Source organism: Lagenorhynchus albirostris, chromosome 16, assembly GCF_949774975.1.
Source record: "Lagenorhynchus albirostris chromosome 16, mLagAlb1.1, whole genome shotgun sequence".
Classification (NCBI taxonomy): domain Eukaryota; kingdom Metazoa; phylum Chordata; class Mammalia; order Artiodactyla; family Delphinidae; genus Lagenorhynchus; species Lagenorhynchus albirostris.
Genome location: NC_083110.1, coordinates 25291582 through 25312233, shown reverse-complemented (window position 1 = coordinate 25312233; position 20652 = coordinate 25291582). Strand labels below are relative to the sequence as shown.

General features: G+C 37.2%; 1 protein-coding gene and 1 pseudogene across 1 annotated transcript in view; both read left to right on the top strand.

Annotated features, from left to right (window-relative positions):
- The window catches only part of CFAP70 (cilia and flagella associated protein 70), an 86926-nt gene that overhangs the window by 20589 nt on the left and 45685 nt on the right, over positions 1–20652 (top strand). Inside the window, exons 6-9 of the mRNA XM_060126370.1 lie at positions 1553–1735; positions 4084–4178; positions 8235–8334; positions 12959–13093. Of these exons, the coding sequence (XP_059982353.1) occupies positions 1553–1735; positions 4084–4178; positions 8235–8334; positions 12959–13093 (513 nt within the window). The remainder of the gene's footprint in view (positions 1–1552; positions 1736–4083; positions 4179–8234; positions 8335–12958; positions 13094–20652) is intronic.
- On the top strand, positions 18882–19893 carry LOC132507467 (ubiquitin carboxyl-terminal hydrolase 21-like; annotated as a pseudogene).

Below are 20652 nucleotides of genomic sequence, written 5' to 3'. Positions count from 1 at the left end.
TGTTGCTGCACGTGGGCTTTCTCTAGTTGCGGTGAGTGGGGGCTACTCTTCATTGTGGTAAGCGAGCTTCTCATTGCAGTGGCTTCTCTTGTTGCGAGCATGGGCTCTAGGTGTGCAGGCTTCAGTATTGTGGCATGTGGGCTCAGTAGTTGTGGCACGTGGGCTCAGTAGTTGTGGCTCATGGTCTCTAGAGCGCAGGCTCGGTAGTTGTGGCACACGGGCTTAGTTGCTCTGCGGCATGTGGGATCTTCCCGGACCAGGGCTCTAACTTGTGTCCCCTGCATTGGCAGGCAGATTCTTAACTGCTGCACCACCAGGGAAGCCCTGAGTGGTCTTGGCATCCTTAATTTTGACAATTTTTGCTGGCATTGGTTTTTTTGGGTTTTTTTTGAGGAGCAGATTTTCAAAGATTCTTACTCTGCTATTCTAGAAATGCCCCTCCTTCACAGAAGTTTTAAAACTTAACCCAAAGAACTAGAATAGTTGAGTTACAGGTTATGCCAATTTTACTTTTTATAAGAGGCTACAGAATTGCTTTCCATAGTTGTACAAATTTACACTTCCATCAACTATGTATAAGCATACCATTCTCTTCACAATGCTGTCAACACAATATTTTCAGACTTTGACTTTGCCCATCTACAGTTTAAAATAGTATCTCATTGTTTTAATGCGCATTTCACTTATTATTAATGATTTTTAGCATGTTTTTATTTAAATGTTGGATTTTTGAATTTCTCTTTTATAAATTGTCTGTTTATAACTTTATCAATTTTCTATTGCAAGTATATTTTAGATAAATTACAGATATGAAAATGCCTATATTTTTAGCCCTTTGTCAGATTTGTTTATTTTTTAAAAGATAAGTTTTAAAAAGGTACATCATGACTCTCATATAAATATAAAATGACATAAAGTGTTTAAACCAGTTCAGAGGAGAATCTGGGGACTTCCCTGGTGGTCCAGTGGCTAAAGACTCTGTGCTCCCAGTGCAGGGGACCCGGGTTCTATTCCTGGTCAGGAAAGTAGATCCCACATGTGGCAACTAAGAGTTTTCATGCCACAACTAAAGATCCCACATGTGGCAACTAAGAGTTTTCATGCCACAACTAAAGATCCCACATGCCACAGTGAAGATCCCACATGCTGCAACTAAGACTCAACCCAGCCAAATAAAGAAATATTTTTGAAAAAGGAGAATCTGAACAAATGACCCATATATACAAGCAACTAGGAATCTTGAAATATATTTGCTAATAATTCAAAACTTATCAGCCATAGGGCAATGATCAATTATATCTCCACTGGACAAAATACATGTCCATATCTATGGACAAGAATAATTTGCATTATTATCAATTTTCTATAAATTATGGAATTATAAAATAGCAAGACAATGAAGGACACAGGCCCCTCTTTAGAAACAGATAATCACAGAAGGATCTGTTAGACAACACCTGGCATTCCATTGAAAAGACACTTCAGTAATCTTTTTTTGTCCACTTCAAAGTCTTTCACAAAATTTCCTGATACATGGTATTTATTTCTGTAGAAAGACTATCCCATTTTCTTCAAGAATGGAACTCTGAAGCTTGGAGGGGAAAGAGAACCTGTTCCTCGGCCCAAAAAATGGCCTATTGCCAACATTCTGGCTCCGGGAGCTAATAACATTCCTGATGCTTTCATCGTTGGTGGGCCCTATGAGGAAGAAGAAGGGGAACTCAACCATCCTGAGGTGAGAGAATTAGGCGGGTTTGGTGATAATCTCAGTGCACTGACATATGATAAAACATATGTTTACAGTTTGTAAATCACTGTAATTCATATACATCCATCACCTCTTAAAATAAAACAGGTGTATGTCAAAATAAAACAATTATCTATAAAGTTCTGATTAAAATATTTCCTGACTTCTTAAGTCCAACAAACAAAATCATTGATTTAATTCATATTTATTCTTTATTTTATTTGAAATTTATTTATTTATGAGTAGGTTATAATACAGTTACAGGTCAAAATAAAACATTAAGAGATATGCAGTTAAAGTCTCCTCCCCCCTCCTCCATGTCTCTTCTTCCTAATTCCTTCCCAGATCATCACCCTGGTAGTTAACCTTTGTTATAGTTTCTTGTGTTTCCTTCTGGTTACATTTTTACGCATATAAAAGCAAAAGTAAATAGTCAAAAGAAGACTCAGAAGCAAAAACATTTAGAAAAGTAAAGTTTCCTTGAAAAGGATGCAAGGGAGTCAGATTTCAGAAAGACTGGCTCAAAGACATCAGTGTAGTAAAAGTCAGGGATCAAATTGTTTTTCTTTAGGGAGTCCAGATTTATAGGAAGTATTCAAAGTCTTGCTGTTTTGAGATCTAGAACCTGTCAAGAAGACTCTGCTATTTTTGCTTTATCTCAAGTGTGAAATGTTTATTTCTTTTTAATTGAGTATATATAAAGTGCTTAATCATATTGGAAATAGGGAAAATGTGTTTTTTCTTCACATACTCATACACAAGCATACCTACACGTATTCTTTCCCTGTCTTTTTTTTTTTTCACGAATGGTGGCATACTCACACACTTCTGCAACTTGCTTTTTTCGCTTTATAGTGTATCTTGGAGATTTCTTCCACATTCTTTTTCTTTCTTTATTTGTACTTGTATAACAGAGCAGGACCCTATGGGACCTTCTGGGGACAGGCCTTTCCCCCACATCCTCTGCTTTAGCTCCTCTCTGAAGTACCTAGATAATAATATTTGAGGCACATTTCCTGAGCTGTTTTACAGATGTGAAAACCCCCCACCAAATGGAAGATGACCATGAGCACATAGGCCCAGGCCTCCTGGAGCCTAAGTACTGAAAATGTTAACCCCTGTGACACCACCCTGTTCCCTCACCATCAGCCAATTAGAGAATTGTGCATGAGCTGATCACATACCTTGCGACCCCCCTGCCCCCCCCACACCGGGCTTTTAAAAATTTTTGCTGAAACTCTTCAGAAAGCTTGGGGATTTTATGGCATGAGCCACCCGTATCCTTGCATGGCCCTGAAATAAACCTTTTTTTCTCTGCTCCAAACTCCAACGTTTTGGTTTGTTTGGCCTCGCTGTGCATTCGGCACACGAACTTGCGCTAACACTTGCTTTATGATATACTTTTTTTAAAGTATAGACATACTTTAACTTGCTTAACCAGTCTCCTGTTGGTGAACATTTCAGTTGTTGAAATTATTTTCTTTTTGTTCCTTCCCTCCCTCTTTCTTTCTTTCTTTCTTTCTTTCTTTCTTTCTTTCGCTTTCACTCTTACTTCACATTTTTCTACAACCTATGTTTGTCAAGAGCATAGAAAATGCTGTAAACACATTTGCAAATGTATTTTGAATGAGCTGATAATCATTAGTGGAAACATTCAATAAAGTAATTTTACAATGAGTGGTTGAATTACTTTCAGTATCTGATTCTAAATATTTTAAATAGAGATAAGGCTAGCAGTATTTTAAAAACATTGTGCAGTGTCTTTTCTCATCATTGTGATTACTAAAAATTCATGCTCTTCTTACATTAATGTTTTCATTTAGATCAGATATTTTATTTTAGATATTTAGATTTTATATTACATTTTAATTTAGATAACTAGTTCTCAACCCTGGTTGCTCATCAGTCACCTGGAAAGCTTTTAAAATAGTGACCATGGCCAAGCTCTAACCCAGACCAATTACATAAGAATTTACTTTTAAAATAATACCAATGCCCAGTTTTTGATTTTTTTTTTATCAGCTCCCAGATAATTCTAATATGCATCCACGGTTGAGAATCACTGATTAAGGTTATGTGAGTGAATATTTGGCAGTTAGTATTAGATTGATATAAGGATAATATAAGTATTTTATTTTATATACTGTATTAATAGTAAAGTACCCTAAACTTTAAGATGGTGGTAGTATTTTCAGTAGTAGTCATACTTATAGTAGTATTAGTAGTAGTAATAAAAGTATTGTGACCAAATCCATTAAAAGAATGCCCCACAGATGGAGCAGGAGACAACCATGGCATACTGAGAGAGTAAAAGTCTCTGTCTTATGATTTTATAGGACAGGGAATTTAGGAACCAAGCAGAGTGCATAAAGAAAAGGATTACTTGGGACTTGGAAAGTCGCTGCTACCTTGATCCTCCTGCAGTGATCAGGTAGGAAGAGGGAGGGAATATGTCTAACCAACAGAGATGTAGGTGGGAAGAAATGTTACTTTTGTTTATTTATATTTGAGTTAAGGTGATCCTGAGGTTCTCTTCCACCACATCTGCTAATAGCAGGCTTCTAGTGATGGTAGCTTAACCATGGGGGATTCTTGTTTCGTTCAGAGCTGGTATGTGTGGTGGCTCTACAGTATTATTAGATATCCAGGCTCAATCTTGCTCTTTGCTCTACCTTCTTTAACATGTACGTTCCATCCACAAGGTTGTCTCATGGTTCAAGATGGCTGTTGGAGCTCCAGCCAGCACTTTCACATTCCTGTCAGAATGTTGGAAGAGGGGAGTGCTTATGGATTAAAAAAGGACACATGCTGGCTGTATTAGCCCCTCTTATAGAACCTCCCTGGAATCTGACAACCCCTGTTTACATCTCATTGGCCATCTCTCGATGCAAAAGAGGCTTAGGAAATAATGGTTTTGTTGGACACATTGTCACCCAGACTAGATCAGGATTTATATACTAAAGCAGAACATGACACAGTTTTGTGTGGGTAACTATTGGTCTCTGTCACAGTGACCTGGAGATTAGGGAGAGGTGAGAAATAGAGGATTATCAATATATGTATAATCTGAATGAAAATCTCTGTTTTTTTCAAATAATAGACTATTTTTTAGCACAGTTTTAGGATTACAGAAAAATTGATCAGATATTTCAGAGTTCCTATATACCCAATTTGACAGTAGTATATAATATTAATGTACATTGTTGGATTTGATTTGCTGATATGTTATTAAGGACACATTGTTACTATTATTACTTTGAACAGTTATCTATTTGACTAATTAAAAATAAGAAAAAAATTTTAATTTATTTTACTTTAATCTGTTTCATTCTCTGATTTTCTTCCTTTCTTTATGTAGATCCACATTTCTGGCCCACATCATTTCCTTTTCTCTGAAGACTTTTAGCATTTCTTTTTTTTTTAATAGGCATTTAAAAAAATTAAATTTATTTGTTTTCATTTTTGGCTGTGTTGGGTCTTTGTTGTGTGTGCAGGCTTTCTCTAGTTGCGGCGAGCGGGGGCTACTCTTCATTGCAGTGCGTGGGCTTCTCATTGTCGTGGCTTCTCTTGCTGGGAGCACGGGCTCTAGGCATGCGGGCTTCAGTAGTTGTGGCACGTGGCTCAATAGTTGTGGCGCATGGGCTTAGTTGCTCTGTGGCATGTGGGATCTTACCCGACCAGGGCTCAAACCCGTGTCCCCTGCATCGGCAGGCGGACTTCCAACCACTGCGCCACCAGGGAAGCCCCCAACTTTTAGCATTTCTTGCATGGCAGGTCTACTGGCCACAAATTCCTTCCATTTTTGTTTGACTAAGAAAGTATTTTTCCTTCACCTTTGAAGGATAATTCCACTAGATACAGAATTCTAGGTTGGTGGTTTGTTTCTACACCACTCTCTTCTTGCTTGCATGATTTCTGAAAGGAAGCCCAATGTAATTCTTATCCTTATTCCTCCATAGGTGAGGTGTTTTTTTCTCTGACTTCTTCCAAGATTTTCTTTCTCTTTGTTTTTCTGCAGTTTGAATATGATATACCTAGGTGTAGATTTTTTTTTTGTATTTATTGTGCTTGGTGTTCTCTGAGCTTCCTAGATCTGTGGTATCTGCCATTAATTTGGTAAGATTTGTAGCCATTATGACTTAAGATATTTCTTTTGCTTCTTTCTCCCTTTCTTCACCTTCTGGTATTCCTGTTATACCTTTTGTAATTGTCCCACAGTTCTTAGATATTCTGTTGTGATTTTTAAATTTTTTTCCCCTTTCCATTTCAGTTTGGGAAGTTTTTATTGGCTCAGTGGCTTCAAGATCACTGAGTCTTTCCTCAGCTATGTCCAGTCTGTTGATAAGCCCATCAGAAGAATTGTTCCTTTTTTTTAGTGTTTTTGATTTCTAACATTTCCTTTTGATTCTTTCTTAGAATTTCCATCTCTTTGCTTACATTACCCATCTGTTCTTGCATTTTGTCTGCTTAATCCATTAGAGTTCTTAACATACTAATCATAGTTATTTAAAATTTTCTATCTGGTAATTTCAAAATCTGTGTCATATCTGAGTCTAGTTCATATGCTAGCCTTGTCTCTTCAGACTGTATTTTTTCTTGCCTTTTACCATTCCTTGTAGTTTTTTATTGAAAACTGGACATTATGTTTTGGGTAGTAAGAAATGTGGTAATTAGGTTTTTTACTGTGAGTTTTTATGTTAACCTGGCTAGGAGGTAGGCTGTGTTTAACACTTGCTGTAGCTGTAGATGCTAGAGGCTTCAGTGTCCTTTTGCTCCTTCCCTGTTGTCTTTGGTTTTGCTAAGAGCTCTTTCCTAAACAGGGTTTGTGTTTTGCAGATTCTCAGTTATAATTCACTGTTATTATACTGGATCCTGTTGATGTGTGGCGGTAAGGTGTTGGGGAAGGGAAGTGTTCTATAATCCTGTGATTAAATCTCAGTATTTTAATGGGTTTGAGCCCATAGGTTGTGACTTCATAAGTGTGTAATAGTCTTTTTTTCTTCCTCTCTTCGTGTGAGACAGGAAGGCTAAATAGGACTGGAGTTGTCTAATTGCCCTTTCCCTGGGTCAGATAAAACTCTGGTGAAGTAGTTTCCCTTACAGAGCAGGCCTTTGTTATGGAGAATACTCTGGACATATTTTAATATGGTTACCTTTACTTTCTCCCTGCCTAAGGCTATTCTCTTGCTTTCACAATGAGAGTCTGATGGAGCTCCTTGATTTAAAACCCAAGAACGTGGGGGGACCCCCTAAGACTGGGCACCCAGGAGTTTTTAACTCTCTGGTTAGTTCACTCTCAGCCTCCAACAATCTTTCAAAATTATCATTAAAGTGTTTCTACCAGTTACTGGCTCTAATGCCTTCTGATGCCTGTAAGCTGATCTCAGCTGTGATTCTCTGTACTTGCCTGTTTCTCTAAACTTCCAGGTGGCAATTTGCCCTGTGAACTTAATTCTTAGATGGATCTAAGAAAAGTCATTGATTTTCAGTTTGACCAGCTTTTTTCTTACATATGCCTTTATTTTTTTAATTAATGTATTTGTTTGGCTGCATTGGGTCTTAGTTGAGGCACACAGGCTCTTTGTTGCGGCGTGTGGGCTTCTCTCGAGTTGTGGTGCACGGGCTCAGTAGTTGCTGCGCACAGTCTCTCTAGTTGTGGCGCTAGGGCTCCAGAGTGCGCAGGCTCAGTAGTTGTGGTGCACGGGCTTAGTTGCCCTGTGGCATGTGGGATCTTAGTTCCTCCACCAGGGATCGAACCCTCATCACCTGCATTGGAAGGTGAATTCTTAACCACTGGACCACCAGGAAAGTCCCTGACCAGCTCTTTTCTTGTTGTGAGGACAGGAGTGATAACTTCCAAGCTCTTTATGTGTTTGAGCTGACAATGGAAGTCTTACTATGATTATTTTCACATTAGAAATAAATGTACTTTATACTATTTGGATACTTGTCTGATTATTTCTTTAGAATAAATCACTAGAAGTGGAATTTGTGGGTCAAAGGCTATGAACATTTTAAAGACTTTTGATTCATGATGTCAGACTGCTCTCAAAAATATACAATTTGCTTCTGCTAGCAGTATAGTATAATTATTTTTGGAATTTTATTGCTATGAGAAGGTTTTTTTGTTTTGTTTTGTTTTTGCCGTACGCGGGCCTCTCACCGTCATGGCCCCTGCCGTTGCGGAGCACAGGCTCCGGACGCGCAGGCTCAGCGGCCATGGCTCACGGGCCCAGCTGCTCCGTGGCATGTGGGATCTTCCCGGACCGAGGCACGAACCCGTGTCCCCTGCATCGGCAGGCGGACTCTCAACCACTGCGCCACCAGGGAAGCCCTATGAGAAGATTTTAAAAGCCCACACGCCTAATAAGAATTTTTACATATGTGCATTCCATTACTTTTTAAGTGAGGAATACTTCCTTTTGACCTAAATTATACTAACCCCATTTTTGCATGTAATGCTAATGGGCTGATTTTTGATCTGCAGTTTTCAGAAGCGAATTGCTGATTGCCGATTTTGGCCTGTAGAGATCACAAGGGTTCCTCTGGTTACTGTACCCAAAGGGAAATCTGCTAAATTTGAGAAGGTAAATTAGTTTACTTAAAAATATTTATATAAGAAATGCTGGGTCAGACCCAACCTGTTTTTCTGCTTCTAATTCTGATACCAAAGGAAAGTATGAACTGTGTGGCTGCTCCCTAGGGTGACCAGCTCATCCTGATTTGCTTAATAGTTTCTCGGTTTTAGTGCTGAAAGTCTCATATCCCAGGAAACTCCCTTGTTCCTGGCAAATCAGGATGACTGGTAACCCTAGTTCCCTATTGTCCACTAACAATTATTTAGGCTTTATTCTCAGTTATCCTGTTTTCCTCTAGCTCTTTATTATAGTTTTAACATGGGTAGAACCATGAAAAATAGCTTTTTTTAATGCTTTTCTTTTCTTTTTTTAAAAAAATTTATTTATTTAATTTATTTCTTTTTGGCTGCATTGGGTCTTCGTTGCTGTGTGCGGGCTTTCTCTAGTTGCGGAAAGTGGGGGCTACTGTTTGTTGCAGTGTGCAGACTTCTCATTGCGGTGGCTTCTTTTGTTGCAGAGCATGGGCTCAGTAGCTGTGGCTCGTGGGCTCTAGAGCTCAGGCTCAGTAGTTGTGGCACACGGGCTTAGTTGCTCCACAGCATGTGGGATCTTCCCAGACCAGGGCTCGAACCTGTGTCCCCTGCATTGGCAGGCAGATTCTTAACCACTGCACCACCAGGGAAGCCCCCAAATAGCCTTTTAATACATCAAAAGTAGTTAAATATTGGCAATATGGTTCAACCTACTACATCTTTCTAAATTTATTTTAGACTTACCTACTTAAATTGTTTTAGCCCACTAATTAGAGTAATAGGATTCATAGGTGTACTACTATTCTGAAAAGATACAGCTTTGATGAGCCTAGAAAAGTTCTCTACTGTATTTTGTTTGTTTGTTTATGATAAAAATAAATGCATTTGTCCAAATGACTGTGTTTCCAGTTCATCCCACTTACTATGCCAACAGTTGCTTCCTATCATGCTGAAGAAGAAAACCATGGGAAATAGCCTAAGAAATGTCCCCTGCAAAAAATCTTTTTTAAAACTTGAAATATAGTTGTTGCACAATATTATTAATTTCAGGTGTACTACATAATGATTTGACACTTGCAAACATTATGAAGTGTTCACCATGATAAGTCTAGTAACCATCTGTCCCCAAAGTTATTACAATATTATTGGCCACGTTCTTTATGCTGTATATTATATCTCTGTAACTTATTTGTTATATAACTGGTGGTTTGTACCTCTTAAGCTGCTTCACCTGTTTCTCCCACCCCTTCCAGCAACCACCCGTTTTTCTCTGTATCTCTGAGTCTGTTTTTGTTTTGTTTTATTCTTTTTTTTTTGATTCCATGTATAAGTGAGATGACATGGTATTTATCTTTCTCTGTCTGACTTATTTTACTTAACATAATACTGTCTAGATCTATCCATGTTGTCACAAATGGCAAGATTTCAATTTTTATGGCTAAGTAATATTCCATTGTGTATATATATATATATATATATATATACACACGCACCACATCTTCATTTATCTTTTGATGGACAACTAGGTTGCTTCCATATCTATTTTAAGTAATGCTGCAGTGAACATTGGAGTGCATATATCTTTTCAAGTTCATGTTTTTGTTTTCTTTGGGTAAATGCCCCAAGGTGAAATTGCTAGATTATATGGCAGGTCTATTTATAATTTTCTGTGGAACCTCTGTAGTGTTTTCCATAGGATCTTACCAATTTACAATCCTACCAACAGTACATGAGGCTTCCTCTTTCTCCACATCCTCGCCAGTGCTTGTCTGTTGTCTTTTGATGGTAGCTATTCTGACAGGTGTGAGGCGGTATTTCATTGTGGTTTTGATTTGCATTTCCCTGATTGTTAGTGATGTTGGGCATCTTTTCATGTGTCTGTTGGTTATCTGTATGCCTTCTTTGGAAAAATGTCTATTAAGGTCTTCTGCCCGTTTTTAAATCAAGTTGTTTGTTTTTTTTTGATGTTGTATGAGTTCTTTGGATATTAACCCCTTTTTAGAAATATAGTTTGCAAATATTTTTTCCCATTCAGTATGTGGCCTTTTCATTTTGTTCGTAGTTTCTTTCACTGTGCAAAAACATTTATTATTTTTTTAAATATTTATTTATTTATTTAGGCTGCACCGGGTCTTAGTTGCAGCACATGGGATCTTCATTGCGGCATGTTTTAGTTTCTTTATGCAGGATTTTTAGTTGTGGCACATGGGCTTAGTTGCTCCGTGGCATGTGGGATCTTCCCGGACCAGGGATTGAACCCGTGTCCCCTGAATTGGCAGGTGGATTCTTAACCATTGCGCCACCAGGGAAATCCCAATGATGCATTTTAAAATGGGAATGTTTTCTTAATTTCTCTTTCTGCTAATTTGTTGTTAGTATATATAAATGCAACTTATTTCTGTATGTTAATTTTGTATCCTGCAAATTTATTGAATTCATTTATTCTAGTAGTTTTTGGATGGTGTCTTTAGGATTTTCTATATACAATATCATGTTGTCTGCAGTGACAGTTTTACTTCCTCCTTTCCAGTTTTCCTTTTATTTCTTTTTGTTGTCTGATTGCTGTGGCTAGGACTTCTAATACTATGTTGAATAAAAGTGGTAAGAGTGGGCATCCTTGGGACTTCCCTGGTGATGCAGTGGTTAAGAATCCTTCTGCCAATGCAGGGGACATGGGTTTGAGCCCTGGTCTGGGAAAATCCCACATGCCACAGAGCAACTAAGCCCGTGCGCCACAACTCCTGAACCTGTGCTCTAGAGCCTGCTAACCACAACTACTGAAACTGCGTGCCACAACTACTGAAGCCCAAATGCCTAGAGCCCGTGCTCTGCAATAAGAGAAGCCACTGCAATGAGAAGCTGGCGCACCACAACAAAGAGTAGCCCCTACTCGCTGCAACTAGAGAAAAGCCCGTGCAGAGCAACGAAGGCTCAATGCAGCCAAAAATAAATAAATAAATCAACAAATAAATAAAAATAAATGTTAAAAAAAAAAAAAGAGTGGGCATCCTTGTCTTGTTCCCAATCTCAGAGGAAATGCTTTCAGCTTTTCACCTTTGAGTATGATGTTGGCTTTAGATTTGTCATATATGGCCTATATTATGTTGAGGTATGTTCTCTCTATACCCAGTTTGTTGAGAGTTTTTATCATAAATGGATGGTGAATTTTGTCAAATGCTTTTTATGCATCTATTGAGGTGATCATATAATTGTTATTCTTCAGTTTTGTTAATGTGGTATATCACATTGATTGATTTGTGGATATTAACCCATCCTTGCATCCCTGAGATAAATCCCACTTGATCATGGTATACGATTCTTTTAATGTATTGTTGAATTCAGTTTGCTAATATTTTTTGAGGATTTTGGCATTTATGCTCATCAGGGATATTGGCCTGTAATTCTCTTTTCTTGTGATATCTTTGTCTGGTTTTGGTATCTTTGTAATATATAATATGTATTGGCTAACATTCCTTAGATTTCTAAAGCAATATAATGTTATCACATTGAAGATAGGGCTTTTAATCTAATTTCTAATTATTGTTATAATCAGCTAAATCAAAGAGATTACTTTTTTTTTAAAGATGTGGACCATTTTTAACATCTTTATTGAATTTGTTACAATATTGCTTCTTTTTTTATGTTTTGGTTTTTTGGCCACTAGGCATGTGGGATCATAGCTCCCCAACCAGGGATCGAACCCTCACCCCTGCATTGGAAGGTGAAGTCTTAACCACTGAACCACCAGGGAAGTCCCTCAAAGAGATTACTTTTAACCTTGTAGAAATTAAATGTGTTTTCTTTCACTAAACTGATTTTTTTCTTTCACTAAACTTTCTTTCACTGATTTTTTTCCTTATAAAAGTTTTCTATGGCAAACCATACAACCATTAAAAATTATGTTAAAATATATTTACCGACATGTTCTTCATCTTTGTAATGAGAATTTAGATGAGATTAGGGTTGGCAAATACATGACAGCAGACTGTCAGTCATCCTCCTTCATCCATGGCAGATATTACTGATCAATCAAAGCATTCTTTTCTTTTGAACCCAAATAAGGACACAGAATCTTTCTCAACACAGTATTCTAAAACACCTCCACTAATTGGTTAGAACTTAAGCATAAATTAAATCCTATTTGTCGTCAATGATGCAGATGATTTGTAAGACCCCTCTCATTCATATGAATCTGTAAACTAAAGCTAAGGCCACAATCTGTTTTCTTTTAAGCTTTTGTTGTTATTACTGATTTTTGCAAAGCTTCACTTTTTTTCTAAGAAGCAACATGGTGTAATTGACATTTTGGTTGAATATATATTATTAATTAGTTTGCATATGTGTTGATCCAACTATTATCTTTACTGTTCATAGTGTTAGTATACGTTATCTCAGAGATCATGGTGTTTTTAAACCCAATTATAAATAATTGGGTTTAATAAATAGATAAATGAGCAGAGACCCAAAATGTCTACGTAACTGACCCAAATCAAGTAGCTCAGCTAGTCCTAAAGTCAGGTCTTTGAACTGCTAAGTCAGAGTTCCATACTTTAGCTACATTACTCTGTAGCACTAACAGCTCTCTGTTTTTACTCCTTTAGACTGATGATGAAGGTCGGCTTTCATTTCATGGTGTGGCTTATGTTAATATGGTGCCATTGCTGTATCCAGGTGTGAAGAGGATTCGGGGAGCTTTTCATGTTTACCCTTACTTAGGTAGCACAGTCTATGAAAAGGTAAGAAAAATTTGAAGAGAGGGTATCATCCTAATTTATTCTTATGTATGTGTTTACCTGCATCTTTAGCACACATAGCTTTGCAATTGATATTTGGAACCAGCTGGTATACTGGGATGTTAAATATGGAACCTTGAAGTATTCTGCCCTTGAACCTTAAAAACTTTAGGATAATGGAATCCAAAAACTGGAAACAACCCAAATCTCCATCAATAGGTGAACAGAAAAACAAATTATATGGTATAGCCATACAATGGACTACTACTCAGCAATAAAAAGGAATGAGCTATTAACACGTGCAACATGGATGGATCTCAAATGCATTATGATAAATGAAAGAAACCAGACGAAAGAGAGTACATGCTGTATACTGCCAATGAAATACAATTTTCAGAAAGTAGTGGCAGAAAGCAGATCAGTGGTTGCTTGGGAACAGGGATAGAGGGAAGAATGGACTACAAAAGAAATATGAGGTAAGTTTTAAGGATGATGGAAATACTGGTTATTCTAATTGCAGTAATGGCTTCACATGTGTATACACATGTCAAAATTGATCAAATTGTATACTTTAAATATGTAATTTATTATACAGGCATACCTCATTTTATTGCCCTTTGCTTTATTACTCTTCACAGATATTGCATTTTTTTTTTACAAATTGAAGGTTTGCAGCAACCCTGAGATGATGAGCCAGTCTATGGGTGATATTTTTCCAACAGCATCTGCTCACTTTGTGTCTCTGTGTCGCCTGTTATTAATTCTCACACTATTTCAAACATTATCATTATTGTTATATTTGTTATTGTGATCTGGGATCTGTGTTGTCACTAGTGTAATCATTTTGGCCTTTTTTAACAATAAAGTATTTTTAAATTAAGATCTTTACTTTTATTTTTTAATTTTTGGCTGCATTGAGTCTTCACTGCTGTGTGCCGGCTTTCTCTAGTTGTGGCGAGCGGGGACTACTGTTCGTTGCGGCGGTGACTTCTCTTGTTGTGGAGCACAGGCTCTAGGCGCGTGGGCTTCAGTAGTTGTGGCACGTGGGCTCAATAGTTGTGGCTCGCAGGCTCTAGAGCACAGCCTCAGTAGTTGTGGTACATGGGCTTAGTTGTTCATGGCATGTGGGATCTTCCCGGGCCAGGGCTCAAACCCATGTCCCCTGCATTGGCAGGTGGATTCTTAACCACCGTGCCACCAGGGAAGTCCCTGTACATTGTTTTTTAAGACACTGCTATTGTACACTTAATAGATTACAGTATAGTGTAAGCATAACTTTTATGTGTACTGGGAAACCAAGATAACCATTATTTGCTTTATTGCAGTTATTTGCTTTATTGAGGTGCTCTGGAACCAAACTTGTAATAACTCCAGAGTAAGCCTGTATTTCAACTTTACCTCAATAAAGTTGGAAAGAAAATCTTCCAAATAATGAAGTATTGTGTGTTAAGTATGCAAAAACTTAAATATATGTACTGATTAATGAGCTATAATATAGTTCTTGCAATTTTCAGGTGTTAAAATACACATTATTTATTTATTTATTTAAGCAAAAAATCAACTTTAGCATGTTTCTTCTTAGGAGAAAGTGAGGCTTTGTAAAACACAACAGTAATAACAACAAAAACGTATTACTATTTTATCATTATTAGAACAAGTATTTCTCAATAACAGAGTCATGAAAGATCCATCAGCTGTTTGAAAACCAACTGAGTCATAAACTCTATATAAGTATCCTTTGAATCAGAAATCAAACTTATAGGGATTTGTCTGAAATAAATCATTTAATAGGATCAAAACCCTCCTATTCATGAAAACTTTTGGGGATCAATAATAGCAAGACTAAAATTAAGATTAAATGTCTAATAATAGAGAAAGGATTAATAAATTATTGTAAATAAAAATGGTGGAATATGCATCCATTAAAAAGATAATCATTAATGTTTTATAGATAGTTAAATGAAAAAAAGAAAGCAAAAATTTTACATATAGCATAGATCATGATAAATTCCAAGTGAGTTTATTAAAATAAGTTAAATGTGAAGTCTATAAAAATAGAAGTGTCTATTAATTAAAGATATGAATTAAGGGAAGACTTCCTGTGCTTGAAAACAAATGAAAGATATAAAAGATTTAGATTGCCAAAAAATAAAAATCTTCTATACATAGAAGAAACCATCATTAACAAAATTATAATGTAACTAAAAAATTGGGAAAAATATTTGAATACATATCAGAAGATGGCTACTATTTCTAAAATATAAAGCACTTTATTGTATCAATCATATCAAGATATTTTTGGTGAATCTGAGGGAAACAATATATTAACTGAAAGGTTATAGGCTTTGATGTCAGGCCAGTTTCTATACTGAATTCTGGAACTGCCAGACAGGCTGCCATTTACTGACTTTGGGCAAGTGACTAAATTTCTCTTAACTTTATTCATCAGTAAAATGGAGACACTGCTTGTTTCCTAGAATTGTTTTACATATTAAATGAGATAAAATATGTAAAGAACTAGGGATATAGTTGACACACAAACATTTTTGCCTGTTACTTTTATTATACCCATATGAAGGAGAATATTGTGCATATATTAAAAATTATTCTCATGAAAACTTTAAAAACAGATGATGCATGTGATAGTCTGTTAAATGAAAAAGGATATAAAACTACATCCACTATGATCACAACTTTTTAAAAATATATAATCATAATTTTTTAAATATATGAAAAATACTGGGGAGGAAACATTTCTGGGTATGTCTGAGTGAGGAGGTTGTCAAATTTTCTCCCCCTAAAAGCAACTGTAAAGCTGGACAAATTGACAAAATGCCATTTCAGTGCTCTGGAAATTGACCAAAGGCATCAACAAACTGAGAAGTATTCATGCATGAAAAACAATGGAGTTTGAGGCATTCTTGCCTAGATCTGCTCCTAAACCACCTCCCCCTACCTCTTCTCTAATTTAGCTTAATCAGTGAGGTGGTTCTTCTAGGGCAGGATGGGCTGTGAGGGCCAGCAACTTTGCTGCCACAGAGAGGGCTCACAAAATTTGGAGCAGTGGGTGAAGGACCCATGGCTGACAATGTCGTTGGTTGAAATGGAGATCTTGGTGGAGAGCAACCAACATATTGTAATGAGAGTCCTAGGAGAAAAGAGAAAGAGGCAGAAGTTATGTATATAAAAATAATGTCTGAAAATGTCCCCTGTTTGATAAAAACATTAATCTACATGCCTAAGAAGTTCAGAGAATTCCAGGTAGGAAAAGCATATGGAGGTCTATAGTATACACATTATAGTGAACTATTGAAAGAAAAAGAAAATTGTGAATTCAACAGGAGAAAAATGATTCATCACTTACAGGGGAGCACCAACATGGTTAACAGTTGATTTTTCATCCAAAACAATGGAATCCTGAAGGCAATGGAAACACAGATTCAAAGTGTTGAATGAAAACGCTATCAACCAAAAATGAAGGTGAAATAAACACATCCATGGATAAACAAGTATTGAAAGAATCTGTTGCTAATAAACCTGTCTTGCCAGGATTACTAAAGTATGTCCTTCAGCTTGAAAGAATATAAACCAAATGATAAATTGAATCCACAAGAAGAAATGAACACTAGAAATGGTTAAATGTAAGTAAGTATAAAAGATTTTAGAAATATATGTTTTTCTCATATTTGCTCTTAATTTCTTTGAAAGATGTGATTATATAAAGCATTAGTTTTATTGGGTTTGTAACATACATAGATGTAATTTATATGATAATAGTAGCATAAAGGAAAGAGGATAGAATGGAGCTATAGCACAGTAAAGTTTATATATTTTATCAGAATTAAATTAGTCTCAGTGTGAAATAGATTGTGATTAGTTCAGATGCATATTGTAATCTCTAAAGCAACCACTAAGAAAAGCGTGTGTGTGTGTATGTGTGTGTTTGTGTTTGTGTACATATACCATATGCATATACTCAAGTATATATATATTTAACATTAAAACAAGGCACTTAAAGAAGGAAGAGAGGAACAAAAAAGACAAGATAAATAGAAAAGAAATAGCAAAATGTCAAATAATAAATGTAAATATTTCAACAATAACATTATATGTGAGTAGTCTAAGCACCCCAATGAAAGAGATTATGAGACTGCATTTTAAAAATATCAAGATTTGAGAAAGATAAATATTATATCACTTATGTAGAATCTAAAAAATAATACAAATGAATCTATATACAAAACAGAAACAGACTCACAGACATAGAAAATAACTTACGGTTACCAAAGGGGAAAGAAAGTGGGGGGAGGGATAAATTAGGAGTATGGGATTAACTGACATGAACTACTATACATAAAATAGATGAGCAACAAGGATTTACTTCAGAACACAGGGAATTGTTTTCAATATCTTGTAATAACCTCTAATAGAAAATAATCTGAAAAACATATATAACTGAGTCACTTTTCTGTACACCTGAAACTGATACAATATGGTAATTGAACTAATACTTCAATTAAAAAAAATCAAGATTCAATGATATGCTGTCTATAACAAATACATTTTGCTTCAGACACACATAAGTTGAAGTAAAAGGATGGAAAAGATATACTATGCAAATAGAAAGCATGATGGAGCTGAGTAGCTATATTTATATCAGACAAAATAGACTTCAAGATGAGTAATATTACTAAAGACATAGAGTGGCATGTCATAATAATTAAAGGGTCAATTAATCAGAAAGATAGGATTTATAAATTATTATATATAATGTGTAAATTATAAGTGAATACACACAACAGAATCTCATAATACATGAAGCCAAACCCAACAGAATTGAAAGGGGTAATAGACAATTTGACAGTAGCATTTAGAAATTTCAATATTCCACTCTCAATACTTGGCAGAACAACTATATAGAAAATCTCTGTTAAACATAAACTTACCATACAACCCAGAAAATCATTCCTAGGAACCTACCCAAGAGAACTGAAAACCTGCATTTACATGAAGACATGTACATGAATGTTCATAGCAGCATTATTCATAATAGCTAAAAACTCACAACAGTCCAAATGCCCACAACTGGTGAATCAATAAACAAATTGTGGCATATCTATATTAGGGAATACTATTTAGCAGTAAAAAAGGAATGAACTACAATTAATGTAATATGCCAAAATCATTGAATTTTTTTTTTTCCTGGAGCAAAACTGGAATAATTTACTTCCTTGTCTCTGTTGGACTTGCTGCTGAAACAGAACCTGCTTTCACCCTTGTTGGTGGCCTGTTCCATTCTGATACTTGGTTAGATATTGCCCAGTGAATTCCATTTTAATCTTCATGGGCTAGCAGTCTATAGTACCCCTAGCCTAAACAGAGAATATCCAAAATTATAAATATTTCATTGTGTTTCAACCAAGCAGAAAAACATCCTCAGGAAGGTGCTGCCTAGGCCTGTAAATCAGATTTTTTTTTCCCAAGTCACTGAATTTTGACTACACTTTAAACGGGTGAATTGTATGGAATGTTAATTTTATCTCAGTAAAGCTGTTTTAAAAAAAGAGTGAACTGGGCTTCCCTGGTGTCACAGTAGTTGAGAGTCCGCCTGCGGAGGCAAGGGACATGGGTTCGTGCCCCGGTCCGGGAAGATCCCACATGCCACAGAGCAGCTGGGCCCGTGAGCCATGGCCGCTGACCCTGCGCGTCCGGAGCCTGTGCTCCGCAACGGGAGAGGCCACAACAGTGAGAGGCCCGCGTACTGCAAAAAAAAAAAAAAAAAGTGAACTCTGAAGGCTTTGCAGATGTGATTGGTGCCCTGTGGCACCCTGACTCCTGCGAAGCTGTGAATCCTACTCGATTCCGAGATGTCTTCCAGAAATATGTTCCCTCCTTCTCTGGATACAGCCAGCAGGATGCCCAAGAGTTTCTGAAGCTCCTCATGGAGCTGCTACACTTCGAAATCAACTGACGAGGCCGCCGGGCTCCACCAGTTCTGGCCAATAGTCCAGCTCCCTACCCACCCTGCTGCGGAGGGGCTCTGCTAGAACCTGAGTTAAGCGGTGACAACCGAGCCAACCTAATGGGAAGCTTACCTCGAGCGAGAGGACAGCAAGATTGTGGACTTGTTTGTGGGCCAGTTGAAAAGTTGTCTCAAGTGCCAGGCCTGTGGGTGTCACTCCACGACCTCCGAGGTTTTTTGTGACCTGTTCCTGCCCATCCCCAAGAAAGGATTTGCTGGGGGCAAGGTGTCTCTGCGGGATAGCTTCAGCCTTTTCACCAGGGAAGAAGAGCTAGAATTGGAGAATGCTCCAGTGTGTGACCGGTGTCGGCAGAAAACACGAAGTACCCTTTCAACACCCTTAAGCCCCCAGGCTCCCCATTTACCTCAGAGATGTCTATTTTTGTGTCTTTTTAATCAGGGAGGGGGGAGGGGTGGTTGTACCTCCCATTATTATTATTATTATTATTATTTTTTTATTTTAAGAGACGGGGTCTCGCTATGTTGCCCAGGCTGGAGTGCAGTGGCTATTCACAGGCGCGATCCCACTACTGATCAGCACGGGAGTTTTGACCTGCTCCGTTTCCGACCTGGGCCGGTTCACCCCTCCTTAGGCAACCTGGTGGTCCCCCGCTCCCGGGAGGTCACCATATTGATGCCGAACTTAGTGCGGACACCCGATCGGCATAGCGCACTACAGCCCAGAACTCCTGGGCTCAAGCGATCCTCCTGCCTCAGCCTCCCGAGTAGCTGGGACTACAGGCACGCGCCACCGCGCCCGGCCCATTATTTTTTTTATTAAAAAATACCCTTCCACCTGGAGGCTCCCTTGTCTCCCGGCCCCATATACAGAGCTCCCCAGGGCCCTGCCCGTGTACAGCCCCCAGACCCTCTACAGTCTCACTATATTTTGTGAATAAATTTATTAAGGAAAAAAAAGTGAACTACTGATACATGCTATAATATGGATGAACCTCAAAAACACACTGAATGAAAGGGAGACACAAATGACTACATATTGTATAATACCACTTACATGTAAAGTTCTCTCTTCCAGAGATGTTAAAATTTGAAACAGTTTGCATCTTAGAATATATGAAATACAGCAATTACTGTAGAGGTGGTAAGATTGTGAGTGATATTTACTATTTATAATTTTTCTTTAATATTGTTGGACTGTCTTTTAGGTTTATTGAGGTATAATTGACATACAATAAATTGCATATATGTACAGTGTACAATTTAAAACTTTTGACGTAGGTTTGCATCTGTGAAACTATCACCACCATCAAGATAATGAAAATATCCATTATCCTCATCTGTTAACCTTCTCTCCCACCTCTGTCCACTCCTCCCCTCTTTTGTTTTTTGTTTTTTTTTGGTCTTGTTTCTTTCACTTAGCATAAATTACATTTAGATTCATCCATGTTGTTTAATTTAAAAATTATTTTAAGATTCTTTTCCAGTTATTTATCTATAGTTTGAATATTCCCATACAAATTTTTACTTTAAACTTGCACTATTCTTCAAATTATAATTGATAGGCCAGTAGTATTTAGAC